The sequence below is a fragment of the Mchenga conophoros genome, linkage group LG17 (assembly GCF_057382185.1).
Source record: "Mchenga conophoros isolate Kocher_MC1m ecotype Shallow Benthic linkage group LG17, M_conophoros_male_GT1.1, whole genome shotgun sequence".
Lineage (NCBI taxonomy): Eukaryota > Metazoa > Chordata > Actinopteri > Cichliformes > Cichlidae > Mchenga > Mchenga conophoros.
The window spans coordinates 24119838-24137780 of NC_140542.1; the positions used below are offsets into that span (position 1 = coordinate 24119838).

Below are 17943 nucleotides of genomic sequence, written 5' to 3' on the forward strand. Positions count from 1 at the left end.
TGTGTCTACTGTCAGCTAATATTCCTCTAGTGAGGGGAAAAAACGAATGCCCACTTGGGGTTGGCTTCATAGACTCCAGCTCCAGCAAAGAGTAATTTTGTCCTCTTTGGATAGTTTTACTTTCTGTATTCAGAAGTCTTGATGGGGTGCATTTTTTATTATTCATTCATTTCTAGCTGGGGTCACTCATTGTGCCTTTTAAAGTGTTATTAATGGTATCATCATTCTAAAAATTAAGTCTTCATGCTCCAGTTTTGCTAATATTGTCACTTAGCGCCAGAGCAGGCTCAAAGTATAATGGGGGCCTTAAATGTTGAGACGTGCTGTGCTCCCCAAACCATTTAAAAAATTCTGTTTAACACTAATTAGCAGCTATCTGTGCCCGTGAGTCGCATCTGTACAGTTCATCGGTTTAGCTCTTAGCGCTTCACCTTTCTTCCAAATATGGTCGCTTCTGGCTATCACTTCTCCATCTTTTATATACAGTCTTTGGTCTGTCCATATTAACAGACTGCAAAGCATTCTGGGTGCTGCAGGATATTATTTTTTTGGAGGGGAACAGCTGGTACCAACACAAACATCCCCCTCTGTTGTACACCACCAGTTTAGTGAATAAAAAAGGGTAATTTACTTATAAATCCACCTTTTAGGTCAGCTGGAGCATTATTAAGGCTGATTAGTGTGCTCTTTTCCTCAATGAGGTGAGGTTATGTTCACCTCACTGATGTCTTCCTTACCTGCAGTCTAGATGTAATCTTGAATCTGTTCCTGTAGCTGCCCCAAAACACAGGGTGAATAAGAAGCGAACATAATAATCTTCATAGCATAATTTTCTATTTATATCCAAGACTGTGTAACGTTTACGTAACCTTTAATGGTTTTGTCTGAGTGCACCTGAAGCGTCTCCTCCTGATATTTGTGCCCCATAAATAGAAAAAACGCCGTGACGCAAAGCAGGCCTCCAAGCAGCTCATCTCCATACAGCCTCTAGAGGAGAGGAGGCTATTTAAACCTGTCCGAGCTCTCAGCTCCAACAGAGATGAAGACGGACGGTGTGGTGCAGACCTTCAGCGGGAGGAAGCAGAGCCTGATCGAGGACGCGCGCCGGGAGCGCGGAAGTGCCGGCGGCCCGGCAGGCTCCCCGGGGCCCTCCAGGTACGGAGACGGCTTCGTGTTTGAGGAGAAGGACGGCAGGGTGACCCTGAACGTCCTGTTCGCCCTCAGCAGCGAGAAAAACGCGGGCTTCTTCAAAACAGGGAAAATATTTGAGGTGAGACTGAGGTGTGGAAGCACTTCATTAAATGCATAGACTCGTGTGACGATTTTATAAATTAAATGTAAACTTGAAAAAAGCATAAATTTCAATGTCAAGCATGTCTCAAACACTCTTGAATCGTGCGACAGAGGCATTTTTCAGTAAATGAAGCCAGATATCACCATTAAATTTCCTCATTTCTTTTAAGGACTGACGAGTTTGTGACGTGTAATAATGCATTAAATTTATAAATATGCATTAATTTGCACATTTACAGAACATTTTTTTGCTTTGTTGACACTTGTCCTTTGATAACCTTATAAATTAAAAAAACAAAAAACAAAAAAAAACTACAGAGAGCCAGAAGCAAAGCACATTTTTCCACATTTCATGGTGTGCAGAATCCCTTACAATAAAACTTTCAGAAAATCCAGAATTACTGCAAAGTTTAAAGCTGGTGTTACTGAAGAGGGAACTTCTGGATAAAAGGATGTCAATTATCAGGCATTATTGCTGCTGTAGGAAAAAGTCCGATTTTTATTAGAGATATCACCAAAACTAATTACTAATTAATTTCATTTATGCAGTTAAATTGTACTGCTGTCTTTTTTTAACCAAGACACTCTTAAATTATATTTTTAATGTCAAGAATCTTGTTTTTTCTCCTGGGTAATGGAAAACAAACAAACAAAACAACGAATTTGTGTTTGGTAAGATTTATTTGGTGTGGGTGATTTGTCTTGAGCAGCCTGTGAAGCTCATGGAATGAGTGACAAATAAAAAGATTTTGTTATGTTTATGGGGTAAAGCTAAAGACCAGCAGAACTGAAAGAAAAACCTGAAGGAAAAGCAGGAAAATTACATCTTTGTACTTTTTAAAATCTCTTGCAGACATTTGAAGCCAAGCTTCTCCACATCGAGAGCCGAATGGGGAGGAAGTGTAAGAACAGCACGACGGACCTGGAGTTCTTCATGAAGTGTGAAGTTCACAGCTCAGACCTGGACGTGTTCGTCAACTCACTGAAGAGAGTGGCTGACGACGTTCGCTGCATGCCAGAAGAAAAGGGCAAGTGTCTGATCATTGATTCACCCCAATGCTTTTATCGTGTTAGCACAGGACCCATTAACCACTGCATGCGATATCAGCCAATCAGACGGATGGCAGGAGCACTAATTAGTTTGTTTGCGCTCGACCACAGTGCCCTGGTTTCCCCGACAGATAAAAGACCTCGACAGATGCAACATGTTGATCACCAAATTTGATCCTGACATGGACCACGACCATCCAGTGAGTGATTACGCATCTGCTCCTAAATGAAAGACAAAAATAATGGCAAAATAGAGCGTAATGATCATTATTCATTTATTGCAGGGATACAATGACCCTGAATACAGAAAGAGACGGGCCGTCATCTCTGAGCTGGCCTTCAGATACAAACAGTGAGTCCCTCTACGCTGATGACGTCTGAAAAAGTCACGTTTGGTATTACCGGGTTAAAAAGTTTAATCTAAAAGAGGTGAAAAGTTTGAATTGTGCAGCTGAAATGATGCATAGGCTGGTGGAATTGTTAGCTGTTGCAGCACAAAGAAAGAAGTGATCAGAAAAACACCACATCAGATGCTGCAACCCGCAGGTGAAGCTGTGAATAAAAGCTGGATGTTTTTAACTCTATGTCGCCCCCTACTGAGCACCTGGACTGTCTCCACTTGTAATGTCTTATCTATACTGTGCAGATTATTGCTTTGACTTCAGGATATTTCATTTGAAATTTTAATGCCATAGTTTCCTTATTTTTATATATATCTTACCTTTATATCTTTCTGGGTTAACTGGTGACGTGAATGCAGTCAGATCCAGTTTAAAAATAGTTTATTGAACATATTATTGAACATGTGGGGACTGATGTTTATGAATATCCTGCAGGGGGGACCCGCTACCTGTGGTGGAGTACACAGCAGAGGAGATATCTACATGGTGAGGCAGCCCAGCCTGCACAGTCATGGCTGTAGATGCACTGTGGAGGGGGCGATTACATCACAGTGATGCTCTGGTATGGTTGTGTTTAAAGGAGGCAGGTCTACCAGCAGCTGAGGAGCATTTACCCGAGTTTGGCCTGCAAACAGTTCCTAGACAGCTTGCAGCAGCTGGAGAAAGAGTGCGGCTACGGAGAGGACCGTATCCCTCAGCTACGAGAGGTGTCGGCCTTCTTGAAAGGTGACACACTTAAAAATTAAAATCTGAACAGAATTTAACTCAGACGAGTTTTAAAAGTCTCTAAAAGACGAAATTACACGTATAAAGAAGAGAAGTAGTGTTTAAGATATCACTCTTTTAAAATGCATTATAAAAGTTCTTCACTTCTTCAAACAGCTTTTTATTTTCTTGGCTATTTTCTCTCATTAGTTAGGTTTCATTTAGACAGATAAGCAGATGAAACGTGATTCTTCGCATGTTTTTTTGTGTCACAGGTACTGATGCATCTTTTGATGCATTACAAGTGGGGAGTCTGGGACGACAGTGCTGTGCCTTAATGCTGTTTTTGTGTTAATTAAAGCTCCTTGTTGTGACAACAAGGACTGAAATGAAGTAAAGACGCAGAAAGAGAAGATACCAAAACGGACAGTTTATTTTCTGTTCTTTTTTTCTGGTTAAATTCAGAGAGAACTGGTTTCCAGCTGCGCCCAGTAGCCGGCCTGCTGTCAGCCCGAGACTTCCTCGCCAGTTTGGCCTTCAGGGTGTTTCAGTGCACGCAGTACATCAGACACTCCTCTGCGCCCATGCACTCCCCTGAGCCGTGAGTTTTTAGTAAGACCTGAACTGTTTCTTTATGCTCTTGGCTGATTTTACTTTGATAATAAAGATCACACCGCTCCCACAGAGACTGCTGCCACGAGCTGCTCGGCCATATCCCCATGCTGGCAGATAAGGAGTTTGCCCAGTTTTCACAGGTGACTGAACTGTGAGCTTGTTTTTATTCTTTGTGTGACCTTAAATGAAGTATGAATTAATAAACTTGGATGTTTTCAGGAGATTGGACTTGCCTCACTCGGGGTTTCTGATGAGGACATTGAGAAACTGTCAACGGTACGATTCTCAGCCTCAAAAATAGAACATGTAAATGCAATGAGTGATTTTTAACACATTCATGCAGACCTACAGCTTCACTCTTTGCAGTTTAATGGCCTTCAGTGCCATCTAGTGGTAAACACCTTTCATCAACCCTCTTTTTTTTTTTTTGCACTGCAGTTATACTGGTTCACTGTGGAGTTTGGCCTCTGCAAGCAGAACGGGGCAGTAAAGGCTTACGGCGCTGGACTTCTGTCCTCCTACGGAGAGCTTGTTGTGAGTTTCCTCACACACAGATGTCCTCTGTTTCTGCATTTACCTGCTGTGCTGTCTGACACTGCTGGTGACCTGTGTCTCCAGTACGCCCTGTCCAACGAGCCCGAGTACAAGCCGTTTGCCCCGGAGGAGACTGCGGTCCAGCCGTACCAGGACCAAACCTACCAGCCGGTTTACTTTGTGTCTGAGAGCTTCGAGGATGCAAAGATGAAACTGAGGTACAAGAAAAATATATATAAGCACATAGAAACCCTCATCAAATGTTCATGGAGGTCCCTACTTTTTAATAGTGTATTATATATCCTATATATATTATATATTGTTGTCTTCTTTTTGGCACTTGTGATGGACATAGAAAAGATGGACATAGCTACTGTGACATCACCCTTCATTAATGCAGGTTATGAAGTCTCAACTAGAACTAACAACATTTGAATGAGAAGTTGGAGTTAGAGCTGCCGACTATCTGCCTCCACTAGTTGAACTCACAAAGTGGACCTCTCTACTGTGTCTCTGCTTCTCTAGGGAGCGTTTTTAGGGGAAATATCTGACTAATAATATGTCCTGCTGTGAGGTATAGACCATCCATATGTTTGTGCTTCAGTTTGAGTGAAATTCCAGTATTTCATTTGTTTGTCACTTGCACTGATTAGCAGATATTTGTGCCTGTGAGTGGCACCTGTACAGTTTAGCTCACTCTTGTCCAAATATGCTCCCTTCCGGCTCTAAAAAAAACCAAGCCAATGTGTCACACAGACATAGAAACTGATCTGCAACCATCTGGCAACCACCATCATGCCAGTCACACAGGGCCACAGACCAGTTACTGACCCTCTGACAACCACCAGTTGGGAGTGTGGCCCACAAAAAGGCCAGCCACTATACTGAGATTTAAGTAAACACTGCGGTCAAAACTGCAGAGCACAAGCAGTTTTATTGGTTATGTAAATATGCAGGAAATGCAAATAGATAAAGATGAAAAACTACAGGCAACCATGGCAACCTGCTAGCAATCAAAGCAATTACTAGGAGGTTTTTGGTGCAGCACCAAGTTCATCCAGTGAGTGCCAGCCATTACCACTGCTAACAACACTACAGTATACGTTTCCATAGCAACCTGTGGTTGTATCACATCTAGTATGGCAGACAATTCTACCAGTGGGCATGACATTGAGTGAAAAACCAATCAGACAGTCTTCAGTACTACAGTTGATCTCAGTAGAATCGCTGTTTATTATACCCAGTAGAAAATCTCCAAAGTGATTTCCAGACATGTCTGGTCAGTTAAACGTTGTTCTCTTTCTAATATTTGTCTTCAATTTGTTTTATGTGCACAGGAAATACTCTGCAAACATCAAGCGCCCCTTCACAGTCCGCTATGACCCCTTCACCTGCAGCGTGGAGGTCCTGGATCAACCCAGTAAAATCCAAAACGCCCTGAGCCAGATGAGGGAGGACCTCAAGACCCTGCACAGCGCCCTGGAGAAGCTCAGCTCGTCTTAAGACCGGGGGAGACATTTTTATAAGATTTCTCCTCCTTATGTAGTGAGATTTGTAAGGCTCCACTGGGCCATTTAACTGTGTGTATAAAGTAGACCATGTAAAAAGACAATAAATGTTTATTTTCATGAAAAACTCTTTGTTGTTTTACATTTCAATCTGAAAAAAATGCGCCACAGAGGTGATTCAATGTTTGTCAGCAGGACTAATCAAAGGCAAAGGCTGAACCACTACAATACAGGGCTCCCAGACCATTTTCTAGCTTTTAATTCCAAACCGACTATTTCCATTTGGAAAATTCTTGGAAGTCATTTATCTTCACGTGTTATTAAGCAAAGGGAAGGAGCTAATTATGAATGATTTAAGTATCGTGTTCCCTCTTCTGGTCAAGGCCAGAGCCAGCACTGAGGCCCAACACGTCAGCAGGGCCAGGTCGCCGGGACCTCACAGCCGACCACAGCATGGTCCGCAGGGCTGCGCTGCTGACAGACGCTCTTCTCTCTTTATTTCTCTTTGGCGAATTTGGCCTTCGGGGTTTTTGATAGACGTCCAGCGTTTTGATCTCCACACCGGCGACAATGCATATCAAAGCCGTGCACGTCAAAGCTTCCCCTTGAGAAGACAAATCATCTCCATCTGCAGGATTCATAAAGCATCACCAGCATCAAGACGGTGGCTGGCAAAAGCCTTGCGCCAGCCACCTTGTGTTGGGAAGCTTTCCCTTCCCATAATTCCACTGTGCAGTAAATCAAGCCTCCCTGGGAAAAGCTTGTGTGTGCAGAGGAGAAAAAATTGTGTGCAAAAAGAGAGGGCTAGGGAGGGGGGGAAGAGTAATCTGCTGCTTTTGAAAGTGTGCAGCAACGCACACACTAGCACTCTCCAACCAAATGTTTCACACTTTATAATTTCTTGTAACCCGGCGACCAGCAGAAGGGATCCAATGAGATTCTTGCGCTTACTCGCCACAAATCCCAAATGCTGTGTCATCCCTAACCATGAGTGTTTCCTTTATTGATGTCAGGGCCATCTCATCCCGACGCTGGCTCGGTTGCTTCTGAAATCAGGGTCAGGAGGTTCACTGCGTCCTCAGTAAGATAGTCTGTGAGGCACATTAAAAGTCCATCCCAGTCCTCATGGGTCCGTTTTGCACTAATGCACCTCACTGGACCTCAAGGTAAATATGTGTACCTTTTTTCTCCCTAAAAAGGTACACAGGTCATGAACCACCCTTTATTTTGCCAGGAAAATTGGGAAATAGCTGCAGGGATTTATTGAAATCTGTGCTAACATGCAAGTAGTACAGTATACGAGGCACAAAATAGTCTTTTGTTTTGGGGTTTTTTCTTTTTTTACAATCACATGACCACCTTTATTCTTCAACACAGCCTGAACTGAAGGCAACCTTCTTTGAATTTCTTTAAGTAGTCTTCAGGAATAGTTATCCCGTGTCTTGAAGGGCATTTAAAGCTCTTCTTTGGATGCTGTATGCCTTTAGATGATCCCACACTGCTTCAGTAATGTTGAGGATGTGTGTTTTTCTATCCAGAGATGCTTTTACTGCATTGGCAGTGTTTGGGATCATTGCTGTCAATCAGAAACGTTCCAGATGGTATTGCATGTTGGATTAAAAATAAAAAAATTCATAGTTTTCCGTGACAAGATCTCCAACACCGCTGGCTGAAATGGAAACCACCTCCGCCATGTTTTACAGATGACAGATGACAATTTGAACCAACAATTTTCACATTTAAATTCATTCAATTTAATTCAATTTTATTTATACAGTGCCAAATCACAACAACAGTCTCCCCAAGGCTCTTCATCACTCCATCAGGCCAGTTCTTGTGTAAGTTTGTATACCTCGTTCTTTTCAGCCACCCTACTCTGATGAGGCATCAGGGAACAGCAGATGGATCAGATGAATGTATAATGTATATGTCTCACAAAATCCCACATCTCTCTGATCTTTTTTCCTTTTTCTTGAGGATATACCTTTCAGATACTGTTCTTCTTCTTCTTCTATACAGACATGGATAGGTTAACTGGTGATTCTAAACATGGATCCAGGAGCTCATGTCATAGTGGACAGTATTAGTAAAACACATATCTATACAAACTTGTTTGGTCTATGATGTGTACTCAAGTAGTAAAATGACATTCACTGATCAGTTATAATCTATGTGTCTCACAAAATCCCACATCTGGACGTGCCCCCAGCACTGCCCCAGCCACAAGGTGTTGTAAGAGTATTTCATGAATTAAATACTCTTAAGAATCACTTGGGAAAGCCTTATAGATAAATAGATAGATAAAAGGAATAGTTAAATATTTTAAGAGACATTTTATCTGAGTCACTATACTATACCTGTGCGTGAGGAGCTGAAGTCAGGTGAGGGAAGGCAAAGCAAAACAACACACCTCTGAAGCTGATTAGCGGTTCCTTTTTTTTTTTAATTCAGTTAGTTAATATGTTAAACACAGACAAACATCTGCCAGCCATCATTAGGTGAAGCCCTGGAAGCATCTGCAACATCTGGAATTCAAACAAAGTCAACTTTAGAGAAGTGTGGTTTTTACAGCAGCTTCACTGACGCTGAAGTTAAACAGAGAGAACAAGAGACAGAACGGAAGTAAGGAAATAAGACATTCATCGGTGATTGGCTGGACTTACCTGGAAGACCAGGACTCCAGCTTATGGTAAATTTATGATGGAGAAGGAAAGTTCAGTGTGATCTCAGGCAGTCAGTTGAATTTGTCTTTCCAGCTCCAGAGCAGCAATATGCAACTACTGCATGGTATTAACTTTTTGTCCTGTGTTAAAATATCTAACTAAGCAGAATTAAAAAGCACATTTACAACCTGGCACAGCAGCTCCAGAGGCTGCTGGCACCGATTCTCAAAGCCAAAGTCATATTATTTCAAATACAGCCCAGTTGGATCCAAATATATGGATTTTCAGAACAATTAAATTAATGAGTAAGAACAGATTTAATAAATTACTTACTCATTATTAGATGATGAACAGCCAGAGGCGTCCCAGTTTTTCTGTTTGGTTTATCCATCCATCCTTCCTTTCTCTTCCACTTATCCTTATTAGGGTCATGGGTGGGCTACCCCAGCTGCCATAGAGCGAGAGGCAGGGTTCATCCTGGACAGGTCACCAATGTGAAGCAGGGCTAACACAGACAGATGACAACCATTCATACCCACATAGTTAACTCCTCCCTGCAAATGATGCTACCAAGCTAAGGGTCTAGCCGATGCCAGTGGATGGGTAGGTGGTTTTAAGTATTCCTGGGCCTTTGACAGTCAACCATCTAACCTCCCAGTGCCATTTCTGTTTCCGTTGCCTTTATTCAGGCTTTGAAGAGACCACTCCCATCATGCCAGAAATGTTTCATCAACAGTTTTTTTTTTTTGTTTGATTTCAGATGATGAGATGTCATGGTTCAGTGAGTAAACTCAGAAGTGCAAAAGCACCCAGCTGAGTTTGCTTTTTCGTTCAAACGTGCTCATAAAACTTTAAATCGGGTGCAGGTACAATATAGACCTTATAAAAGGATAAACCGTTGACACACAGCTTCCATAAAGTGCATACTGGCTGCATCAACACTTCAGATGATCAGCCAACACCACCCTAAAGCAGTGATGGGACCCTTTTTCACTGACTCTTTCTCCTTACTCCATCAAAATCAGCATAATCGCTTCATTCTGGGAAAGCATCGCAAACAAACCAGGCCAACCACAAGATTAAATCAAACACCAGCCTCAAAGAGCTCTAATCTCTCTCTTTGTTTCCTGCCCTATCATGCTCCTCATTATTTTTATTTTGCTCTCTTTGTGTTGAGCCCCCGGCTTAAAGTTGGCAGGGCCGCAGAAGAATTATCTGGGGGCAGGAGATTAGAAAGAAGTTTGTGAAGATTTGAAGACGGCCTGATCTCGCTTTCATCGTTTCACAGTTTGTTATTAGTCCACACAGCACCGCCACCGCAAGAGATCAAGCTTCATTCAGGTTACATCAAAAGGTAACGCCGGGGTCATCTGAGTGACATCTGAGGACTGCTTTCAGCAAAGAGAAGTCCACACAGCTCATGAACAAGATTAAGCCTCCCTGCTGTTCTGTCAGGCAGCCATCAGATGGCCACCTTGAGTCACAGGATTTGTAAACCCGCTCAGGATTGAGACTCGTGTTTGTGATTGCAGCAGGCGGAATGTGCACACATGAAAGGGCATCTTAAACCACTAGTTTATCCTTCTTTACAGGACTGCTCTCGGTCTGTTACTGACTTACATATGTGACATGAGTAAAGGAAGTCAGTTCCTTTCAAAAAGAAGCCAGCACTGAATTGGAAAGAAAGGCTTCAAACTTAATTTAAAAAAAAAATCCACTAAATCGTATGCACTGTCTCACTAAATGGCCTTGAAGTAATTTTAAAACATCTGGGACCCTTATTTTAGGCTGTAAATGTAGACGCCTGAGCATTGCTACCCCCCGTTTGGTCCAAGACGACTGTGACAACTTTTTCTCATGCTCCGGGTGCCTGAAATGAGAGGGAGGCATTTGTGACGATGAAGATGGAAGTGAAAGCGTACGAGTGGGGAGGGGAAGAGTCCAGGCAGGGTTCAGTGATTTGTGACAGAAAGACAAGGTTCACAAGATAGTAGTGACACCTGCTACGATGTGCCTTTTGGAGACGGTGGTACTGATAAAAAGACAAGAGGCCAAGCTTTAGATGTTAAGATCTTCATTGGGAGTGATCAGAATGGACAGAGTTAGTAGATCAGAGGGAACCGTTTGCAGACAAAGTAAAAGGGGCAAGGCTGATATGTGCATAGGAGGGATGGTGGATATGCTGGACAAAGGATGCTGAAGATGCAAGGGAGGAGGAAAGGAGGAAGGCAACAGAGAAGATTTAGTGAAGGAGGACACGCAGAGGGTTGGTGTGACAGAGGATCCAGGGGATAGAGTGAGATGGAAGCAGATGATCTGTTGCTGCCATGACCACAAAAGGGAGAAGCTGAAGAAAGAAGCAGAAGTCTCTTTATTTACTTCATATTTTGCAGTATTTATGTGTATTACTGGGTCATATTGGCCATGACATCAAAAGAGTCGCGTTTTCCTGAATAACAACAGTTAAATGAATAAAAAATTTAAGTACAAATACATTTTTCAAAGATCTGAAAATATATCCATCTTATTAATAATGAGGTAAACATGATCGTGTATTGAAAGTGAACGTCTCAGAGAAGCTGATTTGTGGGTTGGAGTTCAAAATAATGTGACCTGATAAGTTTGCAGCAGTTTCAGAAACACCCCTGAAAACCATCACTGGTGCACACAGTTCTCCCCTGCATCTACAAACTCTGCAAACCCAGCAAATATAAACACGAATAAAATCCAGAAACGCTACTGCCCAGACTGTTTCAGAGGCCGTTAGTGAACAGGATATAGATAATGAAGGATATGTGCGGGTATCACAGGGCTTGCTTACTTTGTGAGATGATGCCAAACCGCTTTGTGCACGTACTCTGACAGCACGGCTCTGGACTGAGAGAGTCCGGGTGCCAAACTGGCCTGTCTCCAGTCCAAACTTGTCCTCCATTAAAGATATTTGGCACGTTATGATACAAACATATAACAAAAGGAGGCCCGAACTGCTGAGCAGCTGAATTTGTTAAAGTAAGACGTGATGCAACACAGTGGGAAGGTGACACTACTCGGCTTCGATCTTTTTATACGTTGGCTTTGCAGAATATTCAGTTTAACGCAGGCTTTAAATGATTTTCAAATCATTTTGTTTTTATTTGCATTTCACACAGCCGCTCCACTTTTTTTGGAATCGGTCTTGTATACGCAGCTGCTCCAACACCGCTTGCACCTAAAGCACGGCAAAACCCAGAGAGCTGCGACCACATTGGACTTGTTCAAACAAAAAAAGTGGACCGGGAGAGCAGTAGCATGTTATGCTTTGTGGATGGTGGTCAGCGCCTCCTGTCCAAGAAATATAGGAGGCTGATGGACTGGTTTGAAAGAGTGGTGCTCGCTCCTGCTCTGTCACACCGGCGTCGGCGTCCAATATAACCCAGTGTTTAAGCTGACGTTTACGTTGAAATAAAGCTCGTGCATTGAGGTGGAAGCTGAAGTGATCACCTGCCACCCCGAATGATTCACGATCAGTTTAATTACACCAGCACCCGCTGCAGTTGAGCGGCCGTACAACCGCTTTGAAAACTCGCAGGCAATCCTGTGATGGTACAATGAGTCTTTGTTCTACTGCGGGCAGCTGCCAAGTCATCCCGAGTCTTCATCAAGGTCAGGTGAGGCACATCCTCTCCTCTTCCTAAATCCTCACGCAACTGCTCAGTTTGAAGCTGAAGATAACCTGAAATGACCTCAGACTTGAGAGCCTCCCTGAGCTTTTCCCGTGCTTACACTTTTCGTGATATGATTCAAGGTCCGCCGTGGATAGTAAGAAAATTCAGAAGCCAAGAGGGAGAGAAAACACCTGTACGAGGACAACGTTGACTGGTGAAGTGTAGAGTTGGCACTCGGACACGTTCCTTTGAACTACGGCTCTCTTGGCAGGACATAACAGACAACTGATGTAAGTCATTCCTCTGAGAAATGAAAAACAAGTTCTCGGCATAAACCAGACAATCCTGCTGTTTATCTGTAGCTGACCTGAAGGGGTGGTCAGAAATGAGAAGAACAAAGCTCGAGCATGCAGCCAATTCCCATCAAATTCCACACAAACTGCACGAATACTTGGAAAAATATTTTATTGAGCACAAACAGAAACAGGACGCAGGTTTCCACAACAGATTTCTACATCTCAGTCATCCAAAAGCAAAGCTTCCTGTCGCCGCCGACCACACAGAGCGGCAGCGTCCGGTGCCAACTGAGGCCTGATCCGACGGTCACCGACCCGATCGCCACCGGCTGTAACGACATGAGGTGTGTGACGTGAGCTGATGGAAAGCACATTAAATTTAATTAAAAACAAAAACAAAACTCATAACAACTATGGAAAGCACACACAGACCTGCGGGTGGCCGAGATGGTGGATGATCAGCTGAGTGTTGATCTTTCCTGGACATCCCGTTGTGGCAAAGAGGTTTTCATTGGCTCGAGACCACCTGGAGAGAAGAACAAAGTCCTGAAAGCCTTCACACAATTGGAGAATTACTGTCTGAAATATAAAATCATCCTCCTGAAACTGACTTGTGTTAAGTTATGAAAGTTTCTTCTGTGATGCCAACCAATTCAGGTCTTTGTAAAAGACCAAAAAGAAAACTCCAAATCTTTCAATTTCAATAAAATTAAAATATTTTTTAGCGAATCACAGACTGACCAGATTTAAAGGAGAAACCTGAGCAGGTATGAACCGAAGCAATAAGGCTTATGGAAGAACTTTCCTCACCTAAACAGCCGTGCTTTATCGATGTGAGCTGGTCTTTTTTCTTGTGGGTAACTGCAAACAACAAAAAACGTGACTTAGACACATCCCAAATCAATACCTCGAGCAATATCAGCACCACACATCCTCTCACCTGGATCGAGTTATATCCCAGATCAGCCAGTCGCTGCCCGACACCCCGCCTACTTTGATCGTGTTGGTAAGGCACCAGTCTGCTGACATGAGCGGTTCGCTCTCCAGTGACAGGATGGCCTGCTGGGTGACCATGTCATAAAAGCGAATCGTCCCCTTCTTCTCTGCCACCATTAACTAGAGAGCACAGGACGTAATGAATGTAGCAAGGATTTCACAACACTTTGTACTTCTGCACCAAATTCATGCTTTATTCTGAAAGTGGTGCTCGTTTTGGTTGCAACAAAGGTAGCAAAGATGACACGGATGCATGGTGGGTCCTGGAGCACAACTAAACCTCTGTACCAAGGTTATATGAACAGAAAACAACTGGTATCAAATATCCTGTCGGTTCATAGAGATTTCCTAAAAATGATGGTACTTATTTTTATCATGGTTACATAAATGCCAGTGGACATATTTTACAGTATGGGCATCAAACACTGAGGCATCAAAACTCATCATTAAGGGTACCGTGAAGGTTGTGAAACGTCTTTATCAGGGAAACAATTAAGATGAGCTTTTTTTCAATTACATCTCTTCAGTGAGGTGAAGGCCAATCTCCTTCAACATGACTTTGAGAGTAATTCTCACCTTTAATACCTCTTGATTAGAGTGTTTTAATTCTTTGTACGTTGGCTTTGTTAAGTCGTTACTTCGTAGCCTGCAGGCTCTACAAAATGGAGCAACTCGCTTTCTGACAATAAAGAAATGGCATGACCACACCACACCTGTATTGGCCTCCCTATACTGGTTTCCAGTCCATCTCGGGATCCAGTTTAAAATTTTATTACTTGTTTTTAAGAGTCTTAGTGTTTTGGCGTAGAAGCTCTACACGCCTACCAAAGCACTGAGGTCTAGGAACCAATTGTTCTTGGATGTTACTACTTCCAGGCTCAAAGGCAGAGGCGATAGGACCTTTTCGGTGGTGGCTCCTAATCTGTGGAACAACCTATTTTTTCGCACAAGAGCTGCCCAATCATTCAGTCGTTTAATCTCACTTGCTTTCAGATCTACTTGAGCAGGACATCCTGGCGTTTGTTTTTGTGCAAACAAAGCTGACTTCTATTATTATGTGAGAGTTCTTCTTTCTAATTCAGATTTATGGTTTTTAGTGTATAATTTATTGTATTTTTATTGTTGACCCTATTAACTTTATGCAGTAGAAACCATATTTACAGAGACAGTGGTTTAGAGATGTGGAGCTTCAGTGAAATATATACTGATTTATGTATATCATGTGCAATATATCAGTTAAACTACAGATTAGAGCATGTCCCAGCATGCAACAGTATAGAAAGTAGAAATTAAGCATGATTAAACTCTGTTGGACTCTGCAACATTATGAAAGGATTTAAAAACTATATTTTTTTGTTTCTCACCCTCCTCTGTACACTTCAGCAGGCCTTTACCCACATGTGTGCTTTGGGCTCCACATCAAGATATTTCACAACAAAATCTATATTTGAATGTTGGGCAGAATCTTTTATTTGGCTTATCTAACCACCCACGTGAACTTCAAGTGTTTCTGATAACAATGAGGATGTCTCGGAGGAGTGAGGGCATCCATAAAGTTGACCTCACACCTGACCCTCCAACTGTAAACCATCTATACTACTCAGGTGTTTTACCTCAGCTTTAGAGTAGGCAACTCCTACCTTAAAGACTTCCTTTGGGTGCCAGCACACACTGATGCCAGGAGACTGAAGCCGGAAAGTAGCGCTTTCATTCCCATCCAGGTCCCACACCCTGCAGACATGAATTCACGTGGACAACAAAGATTAAAATGGACACCAACAAAATGCAGAGCGATCTCAGAGTGAGGCACCTTGTTTGACCCAGTTTGACTCACTTTGTTTCCAGAGTATTGGAACTGACACTGTGTTCGCAAGTGCTGTGAGAATTAATTGCCAAAACCTGTATAACTGTCTCATTATTGTGTAGGAGGTAAAAAAACACAGGGCTCTAATCATTTCTAATTAGTTGTGCTACGGATTGATTCAGTTTGACACGTGAACTGTTCTTGGCCTAAAATCCAAAAACAAAATCCACTACCTCTTAATTAACAGCAAAGATGGGGCTTTAGAGCAGGCGCCTAAAAATAGCATCGGATTTTGAGCCACCCTTAGCCCTTACATAACATTAGAATGAATTGACCTTCCAAAGGTTTCTTTCTCTGTAGTGCTAAATGCAAAAGCATAATGGCACACACAGCCTTGACCTTTGCAAATATAATGCCCTGAGTTTTCTTATTCCTATTAAGGCATGCAATGATCCAATATTTGGATGAGATATGGTTCTGTGTTTGCTGCAGCTGTGTATGTTTGCAGTAGTTATCAAACTCCCTCAACTTGCACCATCATCTTGTCTTGAGTGACGGGAGGGTGGAGCATGAAACTGCATGCAGATGTTGTGTTAAAGAGAGCCTAAAGGTTAAGCTCTTGATTTATCAGTTGTCTACATTCCAGCCTTCACTTGGTCATTTATCCAGACTCATGAACACAAGTAAACAAGGTCGAAATGGGTTACTGCTGGCTGCAAGCTGTCTGGACTGATCAGAATGCCTCCCTGGAAAGTTCTCTAGACATGCCCCTGGTAGTCCCAGAATTCACTGGAGAGACTATTAGATAAACCTTGCTAGCACTGGGTTGGACTCCCTTTTACCTTAAGAACTGCCTTAATTCTTCATGGCATAGATTCATCACACAGTTGCTGCAGATTTGTCAGCTGTAGATCCATGATGTCATTCTCTCATTCCACAGCATCCCAAAGAAGCTCTTTTGGATGGAAATCTGGTGACTGTGGAGGCTATTAGAGTACAGTGAACTCACTGTCATGGACATGGTGCATTATCCCGCTGGAAGTAGCCATCGGAAGAAAGGCACACTATGGTGTTTAAACAATGCTCAATTGGTAGTAAAGAACCACAAGTGTTCCAAATAGATATACCCCCACACCATTACACAATCACCACTGGCCTGATAAGTTAATATCAGACAGGATAGAATCCAAGTTGGTTGGTTGGTAAAACCAACATGGGTCATGTTGGTTTTACCAAATTCTAACCCTTCCATCTGAATGTCAGAGCAGAATCTGGGACAGACCAACGTTTTTCTAATCTATCGTCTAATGTTGGTGAGCCTATGTGGGTTGCAGCCTCAGTTTCCTGTTTTTCGCTCAGAGGAGGGGTACCCAGTGTGGTCTTCTGCTGCAGGCCACCTGATGCGCGTGCAGTTCGTTCAGATATACTTTTCTGCATTCCATGGTTGTAGTGAGTAGTTATTTGAGTTACTGTCGGTTTTTTGTTTTGTTTTTTTGTCCTATCAGCTTGCAGCAGTCTGGCCATTGTCCTCTGACATCAGCAAGGCCGTTTTGCACAAAGACCTGCTACTTACTCATATATTTTCTCTTTTTCAGACCCATTCTCTGTAAACCCTAGAGATCGCAGATCAGCAGTTTCTTAAATACTCAGACCAACAACCATGACACGTTCCAAATCACCTTCTTCACCATCCTAATGCTTGGTCTGACCATATCTAACTAACTAAATGCACTGAGTTGCCTCCATGTGATTGGTTGATTAGATATTCATGTTAATAAGCAGTGGAACAGATTTAACCAATAAAGTGGCTGATGACCATATATCTCATCTGGGCTGATGGTGTCTCAGAATCTCTCAGAAGACACAGGGAAAAAACATCTGGGCAGAAGGACGTTCAGAATACCTCGGTCTGCCTGCCGCTACTATAACCTCTTTGGAAGTGTGAAAGGAAATGGATGGATGGATATTGTTCCTGTTGATTTGACTCTTGTTGTCTTCTGCAGTGTTGGTCAAGTTACTTGAAAAAAAGTAATCAGTAACTAATTACTGATTACTTCCCCCCAAAAGTAATCCCATTACTTTACTGATTACTTATTTTCAAAAGTAATTAGTTACTTAGTTACTTTTTAAAAAAATGATTTACAACCTGAATAGGTAATAAAGCGATCGATCTTTCAGCCCAATTCTATTTTTTTCTGCATAACCCATCATATAAAATGTAATCAAATGAAAAAGTCTCTTTTTAAAACTTGTTTTATTAGTTTTAATCTTTTAACTTTACGCATGAAGCAAACATTAAATTATATGCAACATTCTCTGACTGGAAGAAATTTGTTTAACATTTAAACCTATTTTCTGCATATTCCAGCACATAAAATAAAATTTGTTTTTGTGTTTACACTCACTCTTTCAAATAAATGCAGGTAAAACACAG

The 17943-nt window shown here is 42.3% G+C and overlaps 2 protein-coding genes across 3 annotated transcripts in view; one reads left to right on the plus strand and one right to left on the minus strand.

The window, feature by feature from the left end:
• Nucleotides 1-874: 874 nt before the first annotated feature.
• Nucleotides 875-6189, plus strand: th2 (tyrosine hydroxylase 2). 2 transcript variants are annotated; one of them, XM_085252746.1, is made up of 12 exons: nucleotides 875-1270; nucleotides 2147-2321; nucleotides 2455-2543; nucleotides 2628-2695; nucleotides 3180-3230; nucleotides 3325-3470; nucleotides 3915-4050; nucleotides 4135-4204; nucleotides 4284-4340; nucleotides 4503-4598; nucleotides 4683-4816; nucleotides 5936-6189. In XM_085252746.1, the coding sequence occupies exons 1-12, from the start codon at nucleotides 1040-1042 to the stop codon at nucleotides 6099-6101; spliced, it is 1419 nt and encodes a 472-aa protein (XP_085108872.1). In that variant the 5' UTR covers nucleotides 875-1039; the 3' UTR covers nucleotides 6102-6189. The 2 variants fall into 2 exon arrangements, with proteins under 2 accessions (XP_085108872.1, XP_085108871.1); XM_085252745.1 differs by having other exon boundaries at nucleotides 4503-4816.
• A 6671-nt stretch (nucleotides 6190-12860) lies between these two features.
• The window catches only part of nup37 (nucleoporin 37), a 29800-nt gene continuing 24717 nt past the window's right edge, over nucleotides 12861-17943 (minus strand). The window contains exons 6-10 of the mRNA XM_085251243.1: nucleotides 15346-15436; nucleotides 13650-13825; nucleotides 13520-13570; nucleotides 13142-13235; nucleotides 12861-13038 (exon numbers count right to left, since the gene is read on the minus strand). Of these exons, the coding sequence (XP_085107369.1) occupies nucleotides 12925-13038; nucleotides 13142-13235; nucleotides 13520-13570; nucleotides 13650-13825; nucleotides 15346-15436 (526 nt within the window). The 3' untranslated portion in view covers nucleotides 12861-12924. The remainder of the gene's footprint in view (nucleotides 13039-13141; nucleotides 13236-13519; nucleotides 13571-13649; nucleotides 13826-15345; nucleotides 15437-17943) is intronic.

Coding starts and splice junctions, on each gene's coding strand:
- th2 (XM_085252745.1), top strand. CDS start 1,040: ATGAAGACGGACGGTGTGGTGCAGACCTTCAGCGGGAGGAAGCAGAGC. Junction 2,696..3,179: donor CTGGCCTTCAGATACAAACA/GTGAGTCCCTCT, acceptor AATATCCTGCAG/GGGGGACCCGCTACCTGTGG. Junction 4,205..4,283: donor AGTTTGCCCAGTTTTCACAG/GTGACTGAACTG, acceptor GGATGTTTTCAG/GAGATTGGACTTGCCTCACT.